Genomic DNA, 16,765 nt, shown 5'->3' with positions numbered 1-16,765 from the left:
ATCTTATATTTAAAGATATATTATTTTAACAAGTAAATGAAAAATATGTTACTCATCCGTTATAAAAACAAATAAAGTATCAATATATTCTTAAACCATCACCAATTATCAATTTAGTCTTTAAACTAATAAAATTAATAAAATGTTTGTAAATATTATTTTTATAAATTGATATTTTATGGATTAAATTGACGTTTAGTTTTATAAAAAAATATGTTACTCATCCCTTATAAATATTATTTTCTCTTCTTATTTTTATTATAAATAACACTTTTATATATATATATATATATATATATATATATATATATATATATATATATATATATATATATATATATATATATATATATATATATATATATATATATATATATATATATATATATATATATATATATATATATATTAATTATTAGCAATAGTTTATAAATTGATATAAGTGCATATATTGATTATTTCATTGATTTCTATTTTTAAAATGATTTGAAACTTTTATATCTATTAAAATACTTGTTAGTATAATTAATATATATAATTTAAATACAATTATTATCCACGTACAATATTTGCATAAATACAGTTATTTAATGTTGATTTTTTATGTTCTAAATATAAATTAGTAAAAGTTATATTTAGAAAATGACTATGAACTTATCCGAAAAAATTATACACGTACAATATTTGCATAAATACATTGAATGTTGATTTTTTATACTCTAAATGCAAATTAGTAAAAGTTATATAGAAAATAACTATGAACTTATCAAAAAAAATTATAGAAAATCTTAACATTTTAAAATAAATACATTGAATGTTGATTTTTTTATATTCCATTTAATATTTTAAAATAAATGATGCAGAATGAATTTTACTAAATGGAAAGTAATGATTTTTTTATTATTATTTCAATAACTCATAATGATAATAACTTAATTTTTCTATCCGTCCAAATTCAATGATAAAAAATTGGCTCTAAAATAAATATCACCTCATTCTATTCGATTTTAAATAAAAATTTATTTATATTGCATAGACAAATAAATAAATAATTCATATAATAAAAAATATTTATATTGCATAGACAAATAAATAAACAAATAATTATTTTTAAAAGAAAATAGATTCTATCCGTAATTGTTGAGAGTTGGCAACAAGAAAGAGTGATTCTTCCATTCTTTCCTTTCTTCACCCGCAATTACATTTGATTTATATTTTGCAAATCATCAAAACAAAATCAAAATAATTAAAACAAAAAGGATAGAATCGTAAATCCATCCTATTAGAAGGGATACAACAGTAATTAAAAAATTGCCGCGTAACTTCCTACGACTTTCCTAACATACCATCATATCAAGACCAATCTCAGCCGTTAGATAATCGTTCCTGATTCTCAGATCTCGAAACCCTAGACCCTCTTTAAATCACAATTTAAATTCTCTCTCTCTCATCCCGATTCGTGTTTTTTTTTTTCCTGTATATATATTTCTCAGATTTCAGACTAGAATAACGTCAGCGATAAACGCACAGAGAGTATTTCGTCGTTTTCTAACAGTTTTTTGAATTATGGCTTTGAAAGAGAGATTTTGTGAAGAACGTTACGTAAGCTGGGAAGAGGTAGTGGTGTCGATGGATAAGGGTAGGAGGGAGGTTCGTTATTTTCTGAAAAAGAAGGGCGGTGGTTCGGATCTCGCTCTTATAGGTAAAGAGACGAGTTCCAGGCATATGTCTTATCACTATGCTATAAGAGACTCTTCTTTAGGGCCTTTTTTTAAACTCAAATCGCGTAGACACGTTCTTGATTGGTTGGATTCTATCGTTTCAGGTATCTTCATTCATACCTTTCTTTCACCTTTCTGTTAATCGTTTTTATGCGGTGGAATCCGCTTCTTTCACCTTTTTGTTAATCGTTTTTATGCGGTGGAATCGCATTTGTACGGCGTTTGTACGGCGTTGTACGGTGGATGTTACGGTGGATGTTATAATTTATGGATCTATTGTATGTGAAGGGTTTTGGTTTTGTATCCCCAATGGTAGAGAGGCTTAGATCTGAAATTGTTAATTATTTGTGGACCTCTTTTTAAAAAAATTTGTAGGTTTTGTTTAATATTGATTTTTTGTAGGGTTCTTTTTGTGTAATTGAAATTAAGTTTGTTATGTTTACCTCTGAATTTTTCAGATTCTTCTTCCAGGGAAGCGACTATGGTTGTTGGAAAATCTGGCTATGAACCTGACATTGGAACAGTGAAGGTATTGATGGAATCATTGATGGAATCATTGTTTACTCCCTTTGCCTGAATTTGCTATTGTTACTCTGCTTTCATGAATGTCTAATTTGATTTGAATCAAATCATATTACTTATTGAATTATTCTGTTGTTTTCGTTTTAGGATAATAAGATGCAGAAGATGCGCAATTGTACACATCCATTTTCATGGGTAGGGTTGCCGTGGACATGTAGGAAAAGAAGAAATCACTATCAGTCATTTGAACGGAATGGTTTTCAGATATCTGTGAGTCATCATATTCATCTTTTCTTTTTTAAGAGTAAATTTTATGCATTGTACATCTCAAATATTTTGCACCTTCAACCAATCACAATCACAATCCATTGGTTGTATCACTTTTAGGTTACATATGATAATGGTCAAATTTTTGTATTAATTATGATTGACTGTGTCAGTGTAAAATAAATCTTTGCACGTGCATATGAATTTATTTATTATTTTTTATTTTGTTGTGTTCACCACATTTGGTTTGTATTCTGACTTTTTAAAGTTTGTTTCTTTCTGCTACCGTTTCAAATTGGTTTCAGGTGAATGATTTTGTGTTTGTTTTAGCAGAAGAGAACAAACGTCTGGTTGCCTACTTGGAAGACCTGTACGAGGATTCCAGAGGCAACAGGATGGTTGTGGTTCGCTGGTTTCACAGAATTGATGAGGTTGGTATTGTTTTACCTCACAGTTTTAGTGACAGAGAAGTTTTGTTTTCTCTTTTTCTTCAAGATCTGAGTATTGAATGCATAGATGGTTTGACTTCCGTCCTCAGTCCCCAGCACTATGCAATGTATCGGAATGAAGTTCATCACGCCTGTCCAGAACCATTTGTGTGCAGCAACAAGTTTGATAATGATGATGTCAAACCCTTTGATATAACTCAAATTAAGGGTTACTGGAGACAGGAAATACTGAGGCAAATGTGTGCCAACTCTGACTTAAAGTCTAATGGGAGCTCAGGGCAATCAAAAGATGGCCCAAAACTTGAAGAAAATCTCCCGTCCATTTCTGGGATCAGACCTATGAAGAGACAGCGTTGTACAAAAGTTGACGGAACAGATGCTGTTGAGTTAGTTGCCCTTAAATCGGAAAATTTAAGTAACGGTAAGATTGATGCCAAAACCAGCAATGGAAACAATTCATTAAAACTGGCTGGGTCCACCAAGATGGCCACCATCAAAGAGGCAAATGAACCTGCTTCGCATTATTTAGCTGTAGGTTCCAATATTGAGGTCCTCTCTCAAGACAGTGGAATTAGAGGATGTTGGTTTAGAGCTTCAGTTATCAAAAAGAGCAAAGATAAAGTGAAGGTGCAATATTACGACCTTCAGGATGCAGAGGATGAAGCTAAGAAGCTTGAGGTGTGTTAAAATATCATTAACCTTTTTCTTAAGTATTGACATACCTGTTATATGATGAGACTAACATTTATTTTAATTTTTTTTTTGAAGGAATGGATTTTAGCTTCTAGAATTGTGGTACCTGATGATCTGGGTCTCCGATTACCCGAGAGGACCAAGATCCGACCACAGTCAAACAAACGTGGAATGTCCTTTGTTGCTGATGTTGGTTACATTGTTGATGCCTGGTGGCATGATGGATGGTGGGAAGGCATTGTTGTTCAAAAAGAGTCTGATGCCAAATATCGTGTCAAATATCACGTTTATTTCCCAGGTATGGCCTTTTGTCCAAATTTTTTGTATCATAGTTAATTATAGGTGTAAACTTGTTAACAGTTTTTGTGGTGTCTTATTAATTCTCAAGTTAATGTCTTTTGCAGGTGAAAAGACGGTCTCAATTTTTGGTCCTAGTAATTTACGGCATTCTCGAGATTGGACAGGGAATGAGTGGGTTAAATTAAGGCAAAGGCCAGATGTTGTTACTTCTAAATTATCATTTTCAAGCTTGAAAGAAAAACAAAATTTATCCAATGGAAGTTCAAACGCTGCACCTATGGGGGATGGAATACAATCTAAGCAGACTGATATTTACTCAGGTTCTTCTGAAAGGGATAAACTTATTAGAAAGCCCGAGGTTGTTCCAGATCTTTTGAAGGATGTTTTGTTATCCCAGTTAAGGTGGAAGTCATCCCGGAAAAGGAATCAAGGTGGTAGTACCTCTCACCAGAAGCAAAAGTGCAGTGATAGACCCAGGAAATTGTCCCCAGCGTTTATGGAGTCTGAAGATTCAGATAGTTTTGTGATTCCAGCTTCATTGAAAGGTGACCATGACCATGATGACTACAAATACCAGGGAGATCCTTCCATTTTCAGTTCCTCGGTCGTCCCATCTTTAACCAACATGGTTATGTGTAGATGATTCCGTGTTGTTGTTCTCTTTAGAATGGTGTCTGCTTTTAGGGTTACCTGCCTCATCTTCCCAGTATTTGTTTATTTATTTAACCCTAAAACCTTTGTTCATCCATTCCTAACTTAGGAATTAGGCTTTTGTTGGCCCTTTATTTTTGGGTATTTTGTGGCATTGGAGCCTCATTTAATTTGGGTTCTTGTATCCGTTTGAAGCAAGGATGATGCCTGCACAAGTTTTTGGGCAGAAGGTGTAAACATAGTGGAATAACCGACGATGGCTTTGACTTTAGGAATAGCTGTTACCTCTGTTTGTAGTGCCAATAATACAAAGTTTACCTTTCTTGTTCTTTTTTATCTTGTGTGAATATTTCAGTTGATTGATGTCTTTTGTTGTGTCTGGCATCTGTTACTTCACAAATTTTTGATATACTAGTATTAATTTTGTTCTCTAAATTTTAAAAAGGTTTTGCCCTGCACTTTGAATCGAATGTAACATTAGTCAAAGCCGGCTAGTAGATTAAAGTTGATTGTTTGTCTGCCGTATTGAGTTTGATTACATAATAAATGTATAATACTGCCAGTGCCAGCTCATACGGATATATCCAAATCAGGACAACATCATAGTATAGTACAATAAAAGGAGCCACTTGTTTGACTTTAGCATCTACGAGGCCCGGCCCTACGGTCGTGAATCAGAGGATCCAATGCTCTATTTGTTTATATACTTGTACCGTGTACAGCGTGGCTCCTTTTGGTAGGCGGAATCAAGATACTCTGTTTCAAAATATCTATGATTTTTGTTGTTTTAGGATATTGTATTTTTATTAAATTAATTTTAAATTGAAAAATTAGTAAATTATTTTTATATTAAAAAATGATAATGACATTTAATTTAAAATAATTTTTTCATAAAACGACGGTTTGTGAAATAGATGGAGTAGTTTTTAAATTTATTTAGGAATATTTTTTAAGTGTTTGTCTTTGATTGATTATGGAAGAGGTATGTATAAACACTCCGATGATCAAATTAATACAACAATTTCAAATGCGTGTTTAGGGTTTAAGATAGTTTATATCTAATCTAATTATGAACTTTTTAAGTTTTATAGTTTGAGATTTTATTGGATTTGAGGTCCTAAAATCTTCATATTTCAAAAATTGGATTGAATCGGCTCATTCAATCCGTTAGACCAAAATCGAGTAATTTGTTGATTGATTAGATCTTAGTTGTATTATAATTTTGTTGAAATGGAACCTTTTTCTTTTGCATTTTTAATATTTTACTTATTTTAATGCTTTGTATTTATATGTCATCCAAGTGTTTCACCTATTTGATATTTGATAGAGTTTTACAAAAAAAAAAGGTTATTTTATAGATTTTTGGTTATATTACAATTTTGTGTTTTAACCTTATATTTTTCTCTACTATTTTTTCTTAAAAACTTTAACGACATTTTTTGTTGAAGGAATAAATTTTATTAAAAGTAAAACAATTAAGCCCTATGTTGGCTTTGTCTGCACGTTAGTTAAAGAACAATCTCTATCCAATTAGGCATAAGACCTTTTTCACTTTAACATGTTATGTCATTTCATATCATCCACCAACTACTAAACAATAGAGATGGTACTGCTCTATCAATGTAGAAGGAGCTGTTCATAAATCATTTTCCTAATACTTAGCCCTCAAAACATTGGATTGAAGCTTCTAACCTGTTGAATTAATATAATATAAAAGTTTCTTTTATCATACGGTTGAAGACATAAATAATCACAGGTATGGCTTTTAAAGACAGTGGTAGAAAAAATTCAAAGGACTTTCCTCTTATTGAGACTAGTTTAGCTTCTATGGAATCTTTGACAATGCCAATGGTTGGTTTGTTGTATTTTCACTTACTTTATTTTGGATTTTAGTCATAAGAGTTTTTTTTAGAATATTCAGCTTGATGGGTTGGTTCTGATTTGGTGTAAAAACAGGTTCAGGAAGTTGTTGTTTCTGCTGATATGCAATGTGAGGAGTGCCAGAAAAGGGTTATTGACATTATTACAAAAATGAATGGTAAGATTATTCATATTTTTATTTTTAAATTTACTCAATTGCAAATTCAGAACTATATATTTTGAAGTTTTATAATGGAGTATTCAATGGAAGACATTGAATGTAGAGCACACATCATAACTTGTTGGTTTCCATCAAGAAATAGCCTAGTATTTGTTTATAACGCGGAAATCATTTTGACATTTTGAAGTTGTATTTTAATTTAGTAGTATTCGGATACCACTTGTTGGGAAGTAGAAGTTAATGCCAAGAACAACAACAACTTGCGTGCTAATAGTAGCATTAGATGAGAGGAAATTTCCATAAATCAAGACTTTAAACAACTTACTCGAGGACTATTAAGAGAAATCTCATTTATTTATATTAACTTCCTCTCTTCCACAATATTTAAATCTTCAAGACTTCTTATTTTATTTATCACTAATTCAACACTGAGACTTAGTTTCTTCATAGCTGATGAGACATGATAAAGCTTTTTGATAAACGCTATTATTAGAGATTGCTTGATTATAGATATCATTAGGAATTCTATCGAACGCTGCTTGACATTAAGTGTTGTCCTTAAAGAGAGGATTTAACATATTGATCTTCACAAACATCTTGATATAATATATATCTTGATTGATGGCAACTTCACATTATCGTGTTATCGTCATCAAAACCATCATGATCATATGATTGATGCAGACACTGTTTGATACATCGTCAAGGTTAAGAGTATAGACATTTTCAACTTTACAAATCTTAAACACTCTTTACTTATCCTGCTTAAGTTGTATTATACAACCTAGGCTAACGAAACTAATATTGTACCCTTTGTCGCATAACTGGTTAATGTTTAGGATATTATTATGTTTAAGCTCTTTCACAAGTAAAACACCATGAATGATTGTTGCGGAGGGATTTCCCACAATAGTTTTTCCTAATATTTTATCTCGATTTTTTATCTCCATAAATGACATTGTCACGCTCAATTTTCTTGAAGTTAGTGAATATAGATGTGTCTTCCTTTACGTGTCTTGACCATCCATTGTCCATGAATCATATCTATAAAGAATTTTAATGAGGCAATTTTGGTATTCAAAATTGTTTTGGGTTCTTGGGATTAGTTGAGACTTTTTAAGGAACCCATTTCATAAGCCATTAGGAGCTTTTACATTCCTAATTTGGCAATGGGGCCTAATATGTCCAATCTCATTACAATAATGATAGATTACTTTAGAAGAAAACTTTTTCTATTCTTCCTAGTGATGTAAACGTACTTCTATATGGTTTTATAAAAAAATTTCTTTCATCATTTGGACTCATAGTGAAAATAATTGGGTTCTTAGAAAATTGTGTTGTTTGTCCCTTCAAATTGTTAAGTTCAATTTTCAAATTTGGACAAACCACATGATCACTTGGTTCCAATTTTTCTTATAAACTAAGAGACATACTAAAATGGTTGGTCATAAGAGATGCATGGTTGTCGTGGATTTATCTTTTATGCGCAAGTATACACAGTCACAGTTGTTGCAAGTGATGAAATAAAAGTATCGTCCCACAAGGATTGTATTAATTCAAAAATTGTGAATAGTCATGAGAAAAGATAAAATATAGTAATTAATAAGTATTTAAGTGTTTAAAAAATGACATACTCTTGGAAGCATAAAATATGGGTAGAGATGAGGAGGATGATTTGGAGCTTATTTCAGAGAAATTTAATGAGTTTTCTAAGAAATGAGATATAAAGAGGTATAGAAATGTAGTTGACACACTATATATAACAAAATGGCCTTATTTAATGCATGAATATGACCATTTTAAAGTGGGTGACTGCATGTTGATGGGAGATGAGATACTCGCCTTTTTTTTTTTTTGGTAAAGTTAGTTCTACTACAACTTATTTAATTAAGCGGTGTCCATCCATTGAAACATACTTCAATACACTTATGGAAGTTTAGAGCGAAAAAGCAATAAACTGCTCTAATTTGAATTTTTAAGAGCTTTGGCGTTTATGTATATCAAGAAAGATAAATTTTATGCTAGAGATGTGAAATGCACCTTTATTGATTATCTTGAAGGTGTAAACTGCTCTAATTTGAATTTTTAAGAGCTTTGGCGTTTATGTATATCAAGAAAGCTAAATTTTATGCTAGAGATGTGAAATGCACCTTTATTGATTATCTTGAAGGTGTAAAGGGATACAAATTGTGAAAGATAGAACCTATAAGATCAAAATTAATCATAACGATGTGCAAAGTTTTGGAGGAATATCATTTTGAGATGGACGTTCTTACTAGTGAGACTAGAGAAGAGGAGGATGTTGACACTCCCGCTTCAAGTTTTAGGAAAGTACTGCTTATAGTGGCTTTAAAATATATGTCGACTTACGATAAGATGGAGGATTAGATTGTAACACCTTTTACATATGTTAATATTGATGTTTTTTGTTGTGCTTTAAATGTGACTAAAAGGTTTCAAGACTCAAAATCAAATATCTTCAACGAGACTTTTGAAAACATAGAGAGTTAAAAATGGTCGAAGGAGATTAAAATTTCTCCTAGGATAACCCTATGTAATTAGGGTGATGTGTTGCTTGTCTTTTATTTTTACTTTATTGCAATTTAGTCATTCACAATAAACTTGCACTTGCACCTTTTTCAAATGGCTTTTGCATACATAAAACAAACATTTGACCAAAGTTAACACAGTTGATTCAAATCAAAATAATAAATATTAACTAAGTCATCTGTTGTGAAAAACGATACCAATAACAAAGTATAATAGGGAATTAGGGAAGAGAATAAGAACACAAGAATTGGTTATAACTGCTATTCTTTCACTTTCTCTTAAAACAAGATTACAAGTTTACAAGAATAACAAATAACCTCTCTCACCCTAAATTAGGATTTGCAGCTTAGCAATGATGAGAGACTAGTATGCTATTTATAATAAAACCTAACATACTAACTAATGGGCTTTTTCAGCAAGACCCATTACACAAGCCAACTTAATAAACAAGCTAACTTAACAAATTAGGGTTTAAACACTAAAACCTAATTTAACATGCTAACAACCCTAGCATCTTCGACATCTGCATGCTAGACCCATCTTCGACTACAGCATGCACACTTCGACACCAGCATGTGAACAATCCTTCGACTTCATGCTTAACTCTGTCGAACTGTCGAACCAAGAAGCTACCCTTCGAAAATACTAGAGTTCGATCCAATATCTCACAAATCTCCACCTTGGACCTAACTCTACAACGTCAAGGAACAGACTAGCTTTCTTCATGCAGCTTTATCAACTGCATACAGTGGAAAAACTTGCAACTCGGCAATGTCTTGGTGATCATATCAGCAGCATTGTCTTCAGTCGAAACCTTCAGCACTTGGACTTCTCCACGCTCGATTACTCCTCTGACGAAATGCAACCTCACATCAATGTGCTTAGTTCGCTCATGATAGGCTGAATTCTTCGACAGGTGTATTGCACTTTGACTATCACATTTAACAGTGATACCTCGACCTTGAAGTTTCAGCTCCTTCGCAAAACCTTCAAGCCACAATGCTTCTTTCACAGCTTCAGTTAGGGCAATATACTCCGCTTCAGTGGTTGATAGAGCAACAACCTTCTGAAGTGTTGCTTTCCAACTAATTGCAGTGCCAAACATAGTGAAAACATATCCAGAAATAGATTTTCTGGAATCCATACAACCTGCATAATCAGAGTCGACATATCCTTCTATTACTGCTTTACTATCTTCACCCAAGGCTCCACCATAAATTAGGACTCTATTCAGAGACCCATTTATGTACCTTAAAATCCACTTCAATGCTTGCCAGTGAGCCTTTCCAGGATTCGCCATGTACCTGCTTACAAGACTTACTGCGTATGCTATGTCGGGTCTAGTACAAACCATAGCATACATCAAAGAACCAACTATATTAGCATACGGAATGCTATTCATATAGGCTCTTTCGACATCAGTACTGGGACACTGATCAATACTCAGCTTGAATTAAGGGTTTGTTGGAGTCACAACTGGCTTCGAATTCGACATACCAAACTTTTCAAGAATCTTCCGTAGATATGCCTCTTGAGATAGACATAACTTCGACTTCTTTCTATCTCTTCGAATGTCAATTCCAAGAATCCTGGAAGCTGCTCCCAGATCCTTCATATCGAACTCCTTATTGAGTTCAGCCTTCACCCTCATCACATCTTCAACATTGTTGCTTGCTATGAGAATATCATCCACATAAAGCAACAAAATAACAAATGAATTACCAGGTCGAAATCTGAAGTAAACGCAGTGGTCGAACTGACTTCTAATGAAACTTATGCGTGCCATGAACTTGTCGAATCTCCTATTCCACTGTCGAGGAGATTGTTTCAGCCCATACAAAGATCTCTTTAACTTGCACACATAATCTTCCTTCCCCTTTTCGACATACCCTTCAGGTTGCCTCATCAGGATCGTTTCATCTAGATCACCATACAAGAACGCAGTCTTCACATCCATCTGTTCCAGTTCAAGATCGAACTGTGCCACCATGGCAAGCAACATTCGAATGGACCTATGCTTCACAACAGGAGAAAACACATCATTGAAGTCGACACCTTCTTTCTGAGTGAAACCCCTTGCAACTAACCTTGCCTTGTATCGTTTCGACGTCACTCCTTCAATTCCTTCCTTAACTTTGAAAATCCATTTACAGCTGACTAACCTTGCCCCAACAGGTTTCTTGATCAGTTCCCAAGTATGATTATCATGAAGAGATTTTATCTCATCATCCATGGCCTTCAGCCATTCAGTCTTATTTCGACTCCTCATAACTTCCTTGTAGTCTCTAGGTTCTTCGTCTAGAACCTCACTTGCAGAGATTAAGGCATAAGCTATAAGATCTGCATATCCAAGTCTCTGAGGTGGCTTGATGACTCTTCTCGACCTATCTCTCGACAATAGGTAGTCATCGTCAGTTTCCTCAACTTCAGCATCTTCTGCTTCTTCTTCGACTTCATCTGGGATATGCAATTCAGCATCAACATGCTCCACCTCAACAGGAATCTCTACCTGTTCCAGCTCTTCGTCAGATGTTTCTGTACTTCGACCAACATCATCAGTTTTCTTAAAAGCCATTTCAGCTTCATTGAAAACTACATCTCGACTGGTGATACACCTCCTGTGACCTGGCTCTAGGCACCATAGCCTATAAGCTTTGACTCCTTCAGGGTATCCCATGAACATGCATTTCAGAGCTCTAGGTTCGACCTTGTCTTGCCTAATGTGAGCATAGGCTACGCAGCCAAATACTCTCAGTTTGTCGAGATCTGGTGGATGTCCCGACCAAACTTCTTCAGGTGTCTTCATATCTAACGCTGTCGAAGGACATCTGTTTATCAGATATGTTGCTGTCGAAACAGCCTCAGCCCAGAACACCTTTGTTAATCCCGCACTAGTCAACATGCATCTGACTCTCTCCAAAATAGTTCGATTAAACCTTTCAGCCAAACCATTTTGCTGTGGAGTACCTGCAGTAGTTCTGTGCCTTGCAATACCAAAGGCAGCACAAAAACTGTCGAATGCCTCATTGCAAAATTCAAGGCCATTGTCGGTTCTCAACCTCTTGACCTTCCTGCCAGTCTGATTTTCAACCAGAGTCTTCCAACTTTTGAAATTCTCAAAAGTTTCATCCTTAGTCTTCTGGATGAATACCCATAATTTTCTGGAATAATCATCTACTATGGATAGAAAATACCTTGCTCCTGAATGTGATGCACACCTTGCAGGCCCCCAAAGATCAGCATGGATGTAATCAAGGGATCCATGTGTTCTTTGTTTGCCTTTGTTGAACTTCACTCTGCAAGATTTTCCAAGTACACAGGGTTCACAAAACTTCAGCTTTTCGACTTTGTCTCCACCAAGCAGATTTTGTTTCCCTAATTCGACCAGACCCCTTTCACTGACATGACCCAATCTCATGTGCCAGATTTCTGTTTTTGACAAAGGTTTCGTGGATGCAACATTTGTCGAACCACTTACAACTTCAGCCTCAAGAGTATACAAGCCTTGTTTCTTCACGCCTCTCAAGACTTCCTTCGAACCCTTCATGACTCTTAGGATACTTTTCTCTCCTTGGAAAACATATCCTTTCTTGTCGAATTCACCAAGAGAAAGCAGATTTCTCTTCAAATCAGGAACATACCTGACTTCAGTCAACAACCTTATTGACTCATCATGGAGCTTGAATCTTACAGATCCAACACCTGCAATCTTGCAAGCCTTGTTGTTTCCCAGCAATACTGATCCACCATCTTGATCACATAATTCCTCGAACAAGTCTTTGTTTGGAGTCATGTGCCAAGTGCAACCTGAATCCATAATCCACTCCTTCTTAGAGTCACCGCTTGAAACCACAAGAACATCAGATGATTCGAAATCATCTTGAGCAATGGCAGCGTTGCCATTATCCTTACCTCCATGATATTTCAAGCGTTCAGGGCACACCTTTCTTGTGTGACCCTCCTTCTTACAATGGTAGCATCGAATGCCAGATGCTTCGCCACTGTAATTCTTCGACTGGCTTTTGCCTTTCTTCTTGTCGAACTTACCATCCTTTCGTAAGAGTTTTCCTTTAACGGCCAAACCTTCGCCAACAGTCGAAGGTTTATGCTCCTTTCGTTCATTCAAGTCCTTAGAGTACAAGGCTGATTGAACTTCTTCAAACGTCAGGGACTCCCTTCCATACAAGAGAGTTTCTTTGAAGTGAGCATGTGATCGAGGCAAATAACACAATAGTAACAGCGCTTGATCTTCATCATCGATCTTCACATCAATATTTTCAAGATCAAGAATCAGCTTGTTGAACATATCCAACTGCTCAGCCAATACTTTGTCTTCAATCATCTTGAATGAATACAAGGCTTGCTTCAGGTAGAGTCGATTTACCAGCGATTTGGTCATATACAAACTTTCAAGTTTCACCCATAACCCTGATGCCGTCGTCTCCTTTGATACCTGCCGGAGAACCTTATCACCAAGGCTCAACAAAATTGCGCTGTGTGCTTTCTCGATCATATTCGTCTTCTCCGCTGCCGTCAATTCTGCATTCATGGCTGCCTCTCCCTTCAACGCTTCCAAACAACCCTGCTGAACCAGTAGGGCTTTCATCTTCAAGCGCCACAGACCGAAATCATTCACTCCGGTGAACTTTTCAATCTCATACTTTGTTGAAGGCATCTTCTCCACGCTCACCGCACCAATTTGTTGTGAAAAACGATACCAATAACAAAGTATAATAGGGAATTAGGGAAGAGAATAAGAACACAAGAATTGGTTATAACTGCTATTCTTTCACTTTCTCTTAAAACAAGATTACAAGTTTACAAGAATAACAAATAACCTCTCTCACCCTAAATTAGGATTTGCAGCTTAGCAATGATGAGAGACTAGTATGCTATTTATAATAAAACCTAACATACTAACTAATGGGCTTTTTCAGCAAGACCCATTACACAAGCCAACTTAATAAACAAGCTAACTTAACAAATTAGGGTTTAAACACTAAAACCTAATTTAACATGCTAACAACCCTAGCATCTTCGACATCTGCATGCTAGACCCATCTTCGACTACAGCATGCACACTTCGACACCAGCATGTGAACAATCCTTCGACTTCATGCTTAACTCTGTCGAACTGTCGAACCAAGAAGCTACCCTTCGAAAATACTAGAGTTCGATCCAATATCTCACATCATCCACGTTATTAAAAAAAATTAAAATTAAAATAATTCTGACACGTCAAAGATTCTGATGACTGAATTTCAATAGGGGTCAAAACAAAGAAATCTTTAAATGTTAAGAATGAAAATTAATTTTTTTTACATGAGGTTTTTTTAACACTCACCTATATCACCGGACAAAAAATACCTATTAACTCTTAAATTAATTAAATATCTCTCTATATAAAATGTAATAGTTTGCATATACATACAAGATTAAAAAACCTATAAATTTTCAAACTAGTTTTAAGACTGCATGATAATTAAACTATAATCTTAAAGTAACTGCACTTTGCTTGGTAGCTTACTCTTGATGCTTGCATCAATATTTAATTTTTCAGCAGAGACAGAGTCCGTCGAGGTGAATGTGTTGGAAAAGAAAGTCACCCTTGCATTCAGATTACCAACCGGGGCTAAAGGTGTCGCTAGGCAAATTATTCCCATCAACAAGAATCCCCTCCCTAAAGTTTCTATTATCAACCGTTTATTTCGATCTTCCATTGATTAATTGCGACTTACAAAGGATCCATATGATTATTGGTTTAGTAATTCAGTTTAGTTAGAATTAGTTTACTTTAGTATATGAAAGATAATATTGCAACTCTATTGTTTTTGTACAGAGTGGTATATATACCACACTCACTTTATTCAATAATATTGACCAACGAATTCTCATCACTTTACTTGTTGTATTGTTATCTATTTCTCTAAAATAGTTCAAAACCCTAAATCCCCTTTCTGAATAATCAACTTTGTTTTCTTAGAATTGTTTACATCTCCATTGTTGTTCCATCAAATTGGTATAGCAGAGCCCGGTTCGATAACTGTTGTTTGAGAATTCGTGAAGAATGGCAACTCACAACAACATTCCTGCGCATCTACCGGTGTTTGAAGGCAAGAATTTTGATCAATGGATCGTGAAGATGAAGGTGATCTTCAGGTTTCAAGATGTCCTTGAAGTCGTGAATGAAAGAGTACCAGCACTATCGGCCGATGCAACTGATGCACAACGAACAACACACAAATATTTGAAGAAGAAAGATGGGAAAGCAATGTTCTTGATTCATCTGAGTGTAAGTAATGATATCTTTGAGAAGATTATGCATTATGAAAGTGCGAAGGCGACATGGGATGCAATGGGAAATTGTATTCTGGGGATGGTAAATTGAAGAAGGTGAGACTTCAAGCATTAAGAAGACAGTATGAAGTGCTGACGATGGAGGAAGAAGAAACCATCAGTCAATACTTTGATAAGGTGATCAATCTCACAAATCAGATGACAAGGAATGGCGAAGTTCTCACTGATGTGATGAAGGTTGAGAAAGTTCTCAGAACTTTAACACCAAAGTTTGATCACATTGTAGTTGCTTTGGAGGAATCCAAGGACCTGGATTCTATGAAGATAGAAGAACTGCAAGCGAGTCTTGAAGCACATGAATTGAGATTGACAGATAGGGTTAAAGAAAGAGGTAAAAGTGTATCCTCTGATCAAGCTTTGCAGGCCCAGTATGAGAAGAAAGGAAGATTCAAGAAGGGGAAGGAACCCTGGATTGATTACTCCAACAAGAGTGGTGAAGGTTCTAGCAAGAGTCAAGAAAGTACTAAGAAAGAAGATGCAAAGTATGATCAGAAGAAGAAGAAGAATTTGAAAGACATTCAGTGCTATAATTGTCAGAAGTGGGGACATTATGCAGCTGATTGCAGATCAAAGAAGGTTCCAAGAAGCAGAGATGAAGCTAAGTTTGCTCAGAATGAAGATTCAGATTCTGAAGAAATACTCTTGATGGAAACAGTCAAGGAGGAAGAAGAAAGCAATGATGAATGGTATTTGGACACGGGGTGTTCAAATCATATGACAGGCAAGAAATCTTGGCTATCTGAATTAGATGATTCAGTCAATAGAAAGATTAGATTTGCAGACAATAGCATAGTTTGTGCAGCTGGCATTGGGAAAGTGTTAATTCATAGGAAAGATGGTAAGAAAGCATGCATCACAGATGTACTGTATGTACCAAGTATGAAGAGTAACCTCATCAGTATTGGGGAACTACTACAAAAGGGGTATACTATGAAGATGGAAGCACAAGCTATGAAGGTGTTTGATAGCAAAGGCAGATTGATTTTGAAAGCTCCATTGTCAAAGCAAAGAACTTTCAAAATCAACATCAGGGTGATTGCAGATCAGTGCTTGCTATCAGAAACAAAGAGTGAAAACTGGTTGTGGCATCAAAGATATGGGCATATCAATTTCAGGAATCTGAATATGCTTCATGAGAAGAAAATGGTGCAAGGGTTACCAAAGATAAAGCTGCCTAATGAAGTATGTGATATGTGTTGTACAGGAAAGCAAGC

The 16,765-nt window shown here is 34.9% G+C and overlaps 2 protein-coding genes across 4 annotated transcripts; both read left to right on the top strand.

Annotated features, from left to right (window-relative positions):
* The first annotated feature begins 1,413 nt into the window (after nt 1–1,413).
* LOC131649620 (uncharacterized) lies at nt 1,414–4,939 on the top strand. Of its 2 annotated transcripts, none has more exons than XM_058919372.1 (6): nt 1,414–1,825; nt 2,180–2,250; nt 2,391–2,513; nt 2,816–3,637; nt 3,728–3,950; nt 4,057–4,939. In XM_058919372.1, exons 1-6 carry the CDS (start codon nt 1,567–1,569, stop codon nt 4,593–4,595), a joined length of 2,037 nt encoding a protein of 678 aa, XP_058775355.1. In that variant the 5' UTR covers nt 1,414–1,566; the 3' UTR covers nt 4,596–4,939. The 2 variants fall into 2 exon arrangements, with proteins under 2 accessions (XP_058775355.1, XP_058775356.1); XM_058919373.1 differs by having other exon boundaries at nt 1,686–1,825; nt 2,193–2,250.
* Nucleotides 4,940–6,047: 1,108 nt separating this feature from the next.
* On the top strand, nt 6,048–15,083 carry LOC131649619 (uncharacterized). Of its 2 annotated transcripts, none has more exons than XM_058919371.1 (3): nt 6,048–6,454; nt 6,560–6,641; nt 14,758–15,083. In XM_058919371.1, exons 1-3 carry the CDS (start codon nt 6,362–6,364, stop codon nt 14,919–14,921), a joined length of 339 nt encoding a protein of 112 aa, XP_058775354.1. In that variant the 5' UTR covers nt 6,048–6,361; the 3' UTR covers nt 14,922–15,083. The 2 variants fall into 2 exon arrangements, with proteins under 2 accessions (XP_058775354.1, XP_058775353.1); XM_058919370.1 differs by having other exon boundaries at nt 6,105–6,454; nt 14,755–15,081.
* Nucleotides 15,084–16,765: the final 1,682 nt, after the last annotated feature.

Source organism: Vicia villosa, linkage group LG2 (assembly GCF_029867415.1).
Source record: "Vicia villosa cultivar HV-30 ecotype Madison, WI linkage group LG2, Vvil1.0, whole genome shotgun sequence".
Lineage (NCBI taxonomy): Eukaryota > Viridiplantae > Streptophyta > Magnoliopsida > Fabales > Fabaceae > Vicia > Vicia villosa.
This window is presented reverse-complemented; position numbering and strand designations above follow the sequence as displayed.

What these genes read in the sequence shown, in the direction of transcription:
- LOC131649620 (XM_058919372.1), top strand. Translation starts at nt 1,567, where the DNA reads ATGGCTTTGAAAGAGAGATTTTGTGAAGAACGTTACGTAAGCTGGGAA. An exon ending in GGAATGGTTTTCAGATATCT is followed by an intron (nt 2,514 to 2,815) that starts GTGAGTCATCAT and finishes AATTGGTTTCAG; the next exon opens with GTGAATGATTTTGTGTTTGT. An exon ending in ATATCACGTTTATTTCCCAG is followed by an intron (nt 3,951 to 4,056) that starts GTATGGCCTTTT and finishes TGTCTTTTGCAG; the next exon opens with GTGAAAAGACGGTCTCAATT.
- LOC131649619 (XM_058919370.1), top strand. Translation starts at nt 6,362, where the DNA reads ATGGCTTTTAAAGACAGTGGTAGAAAAAATTCAAAGGACTTTCCTCTT. An exon ending in AATCTTTGACAATGCCAATG is followed by an intron (nt 6,455 to 6,559) that starts GTTGGTTTGTTG and finishes GTGTAAAAACAG; the next exon opens with GTTCAGGAAGTTGTTGTTTC. An exon ending in CATTATTACAAAAATGAATG is followed by an intron (nt 6,642 to 14,754) that starts GTAAGATTATTC and finishes TTAATTTTTCAG; the next exon opens with CAGAGACAGAGTCCGTCGAG.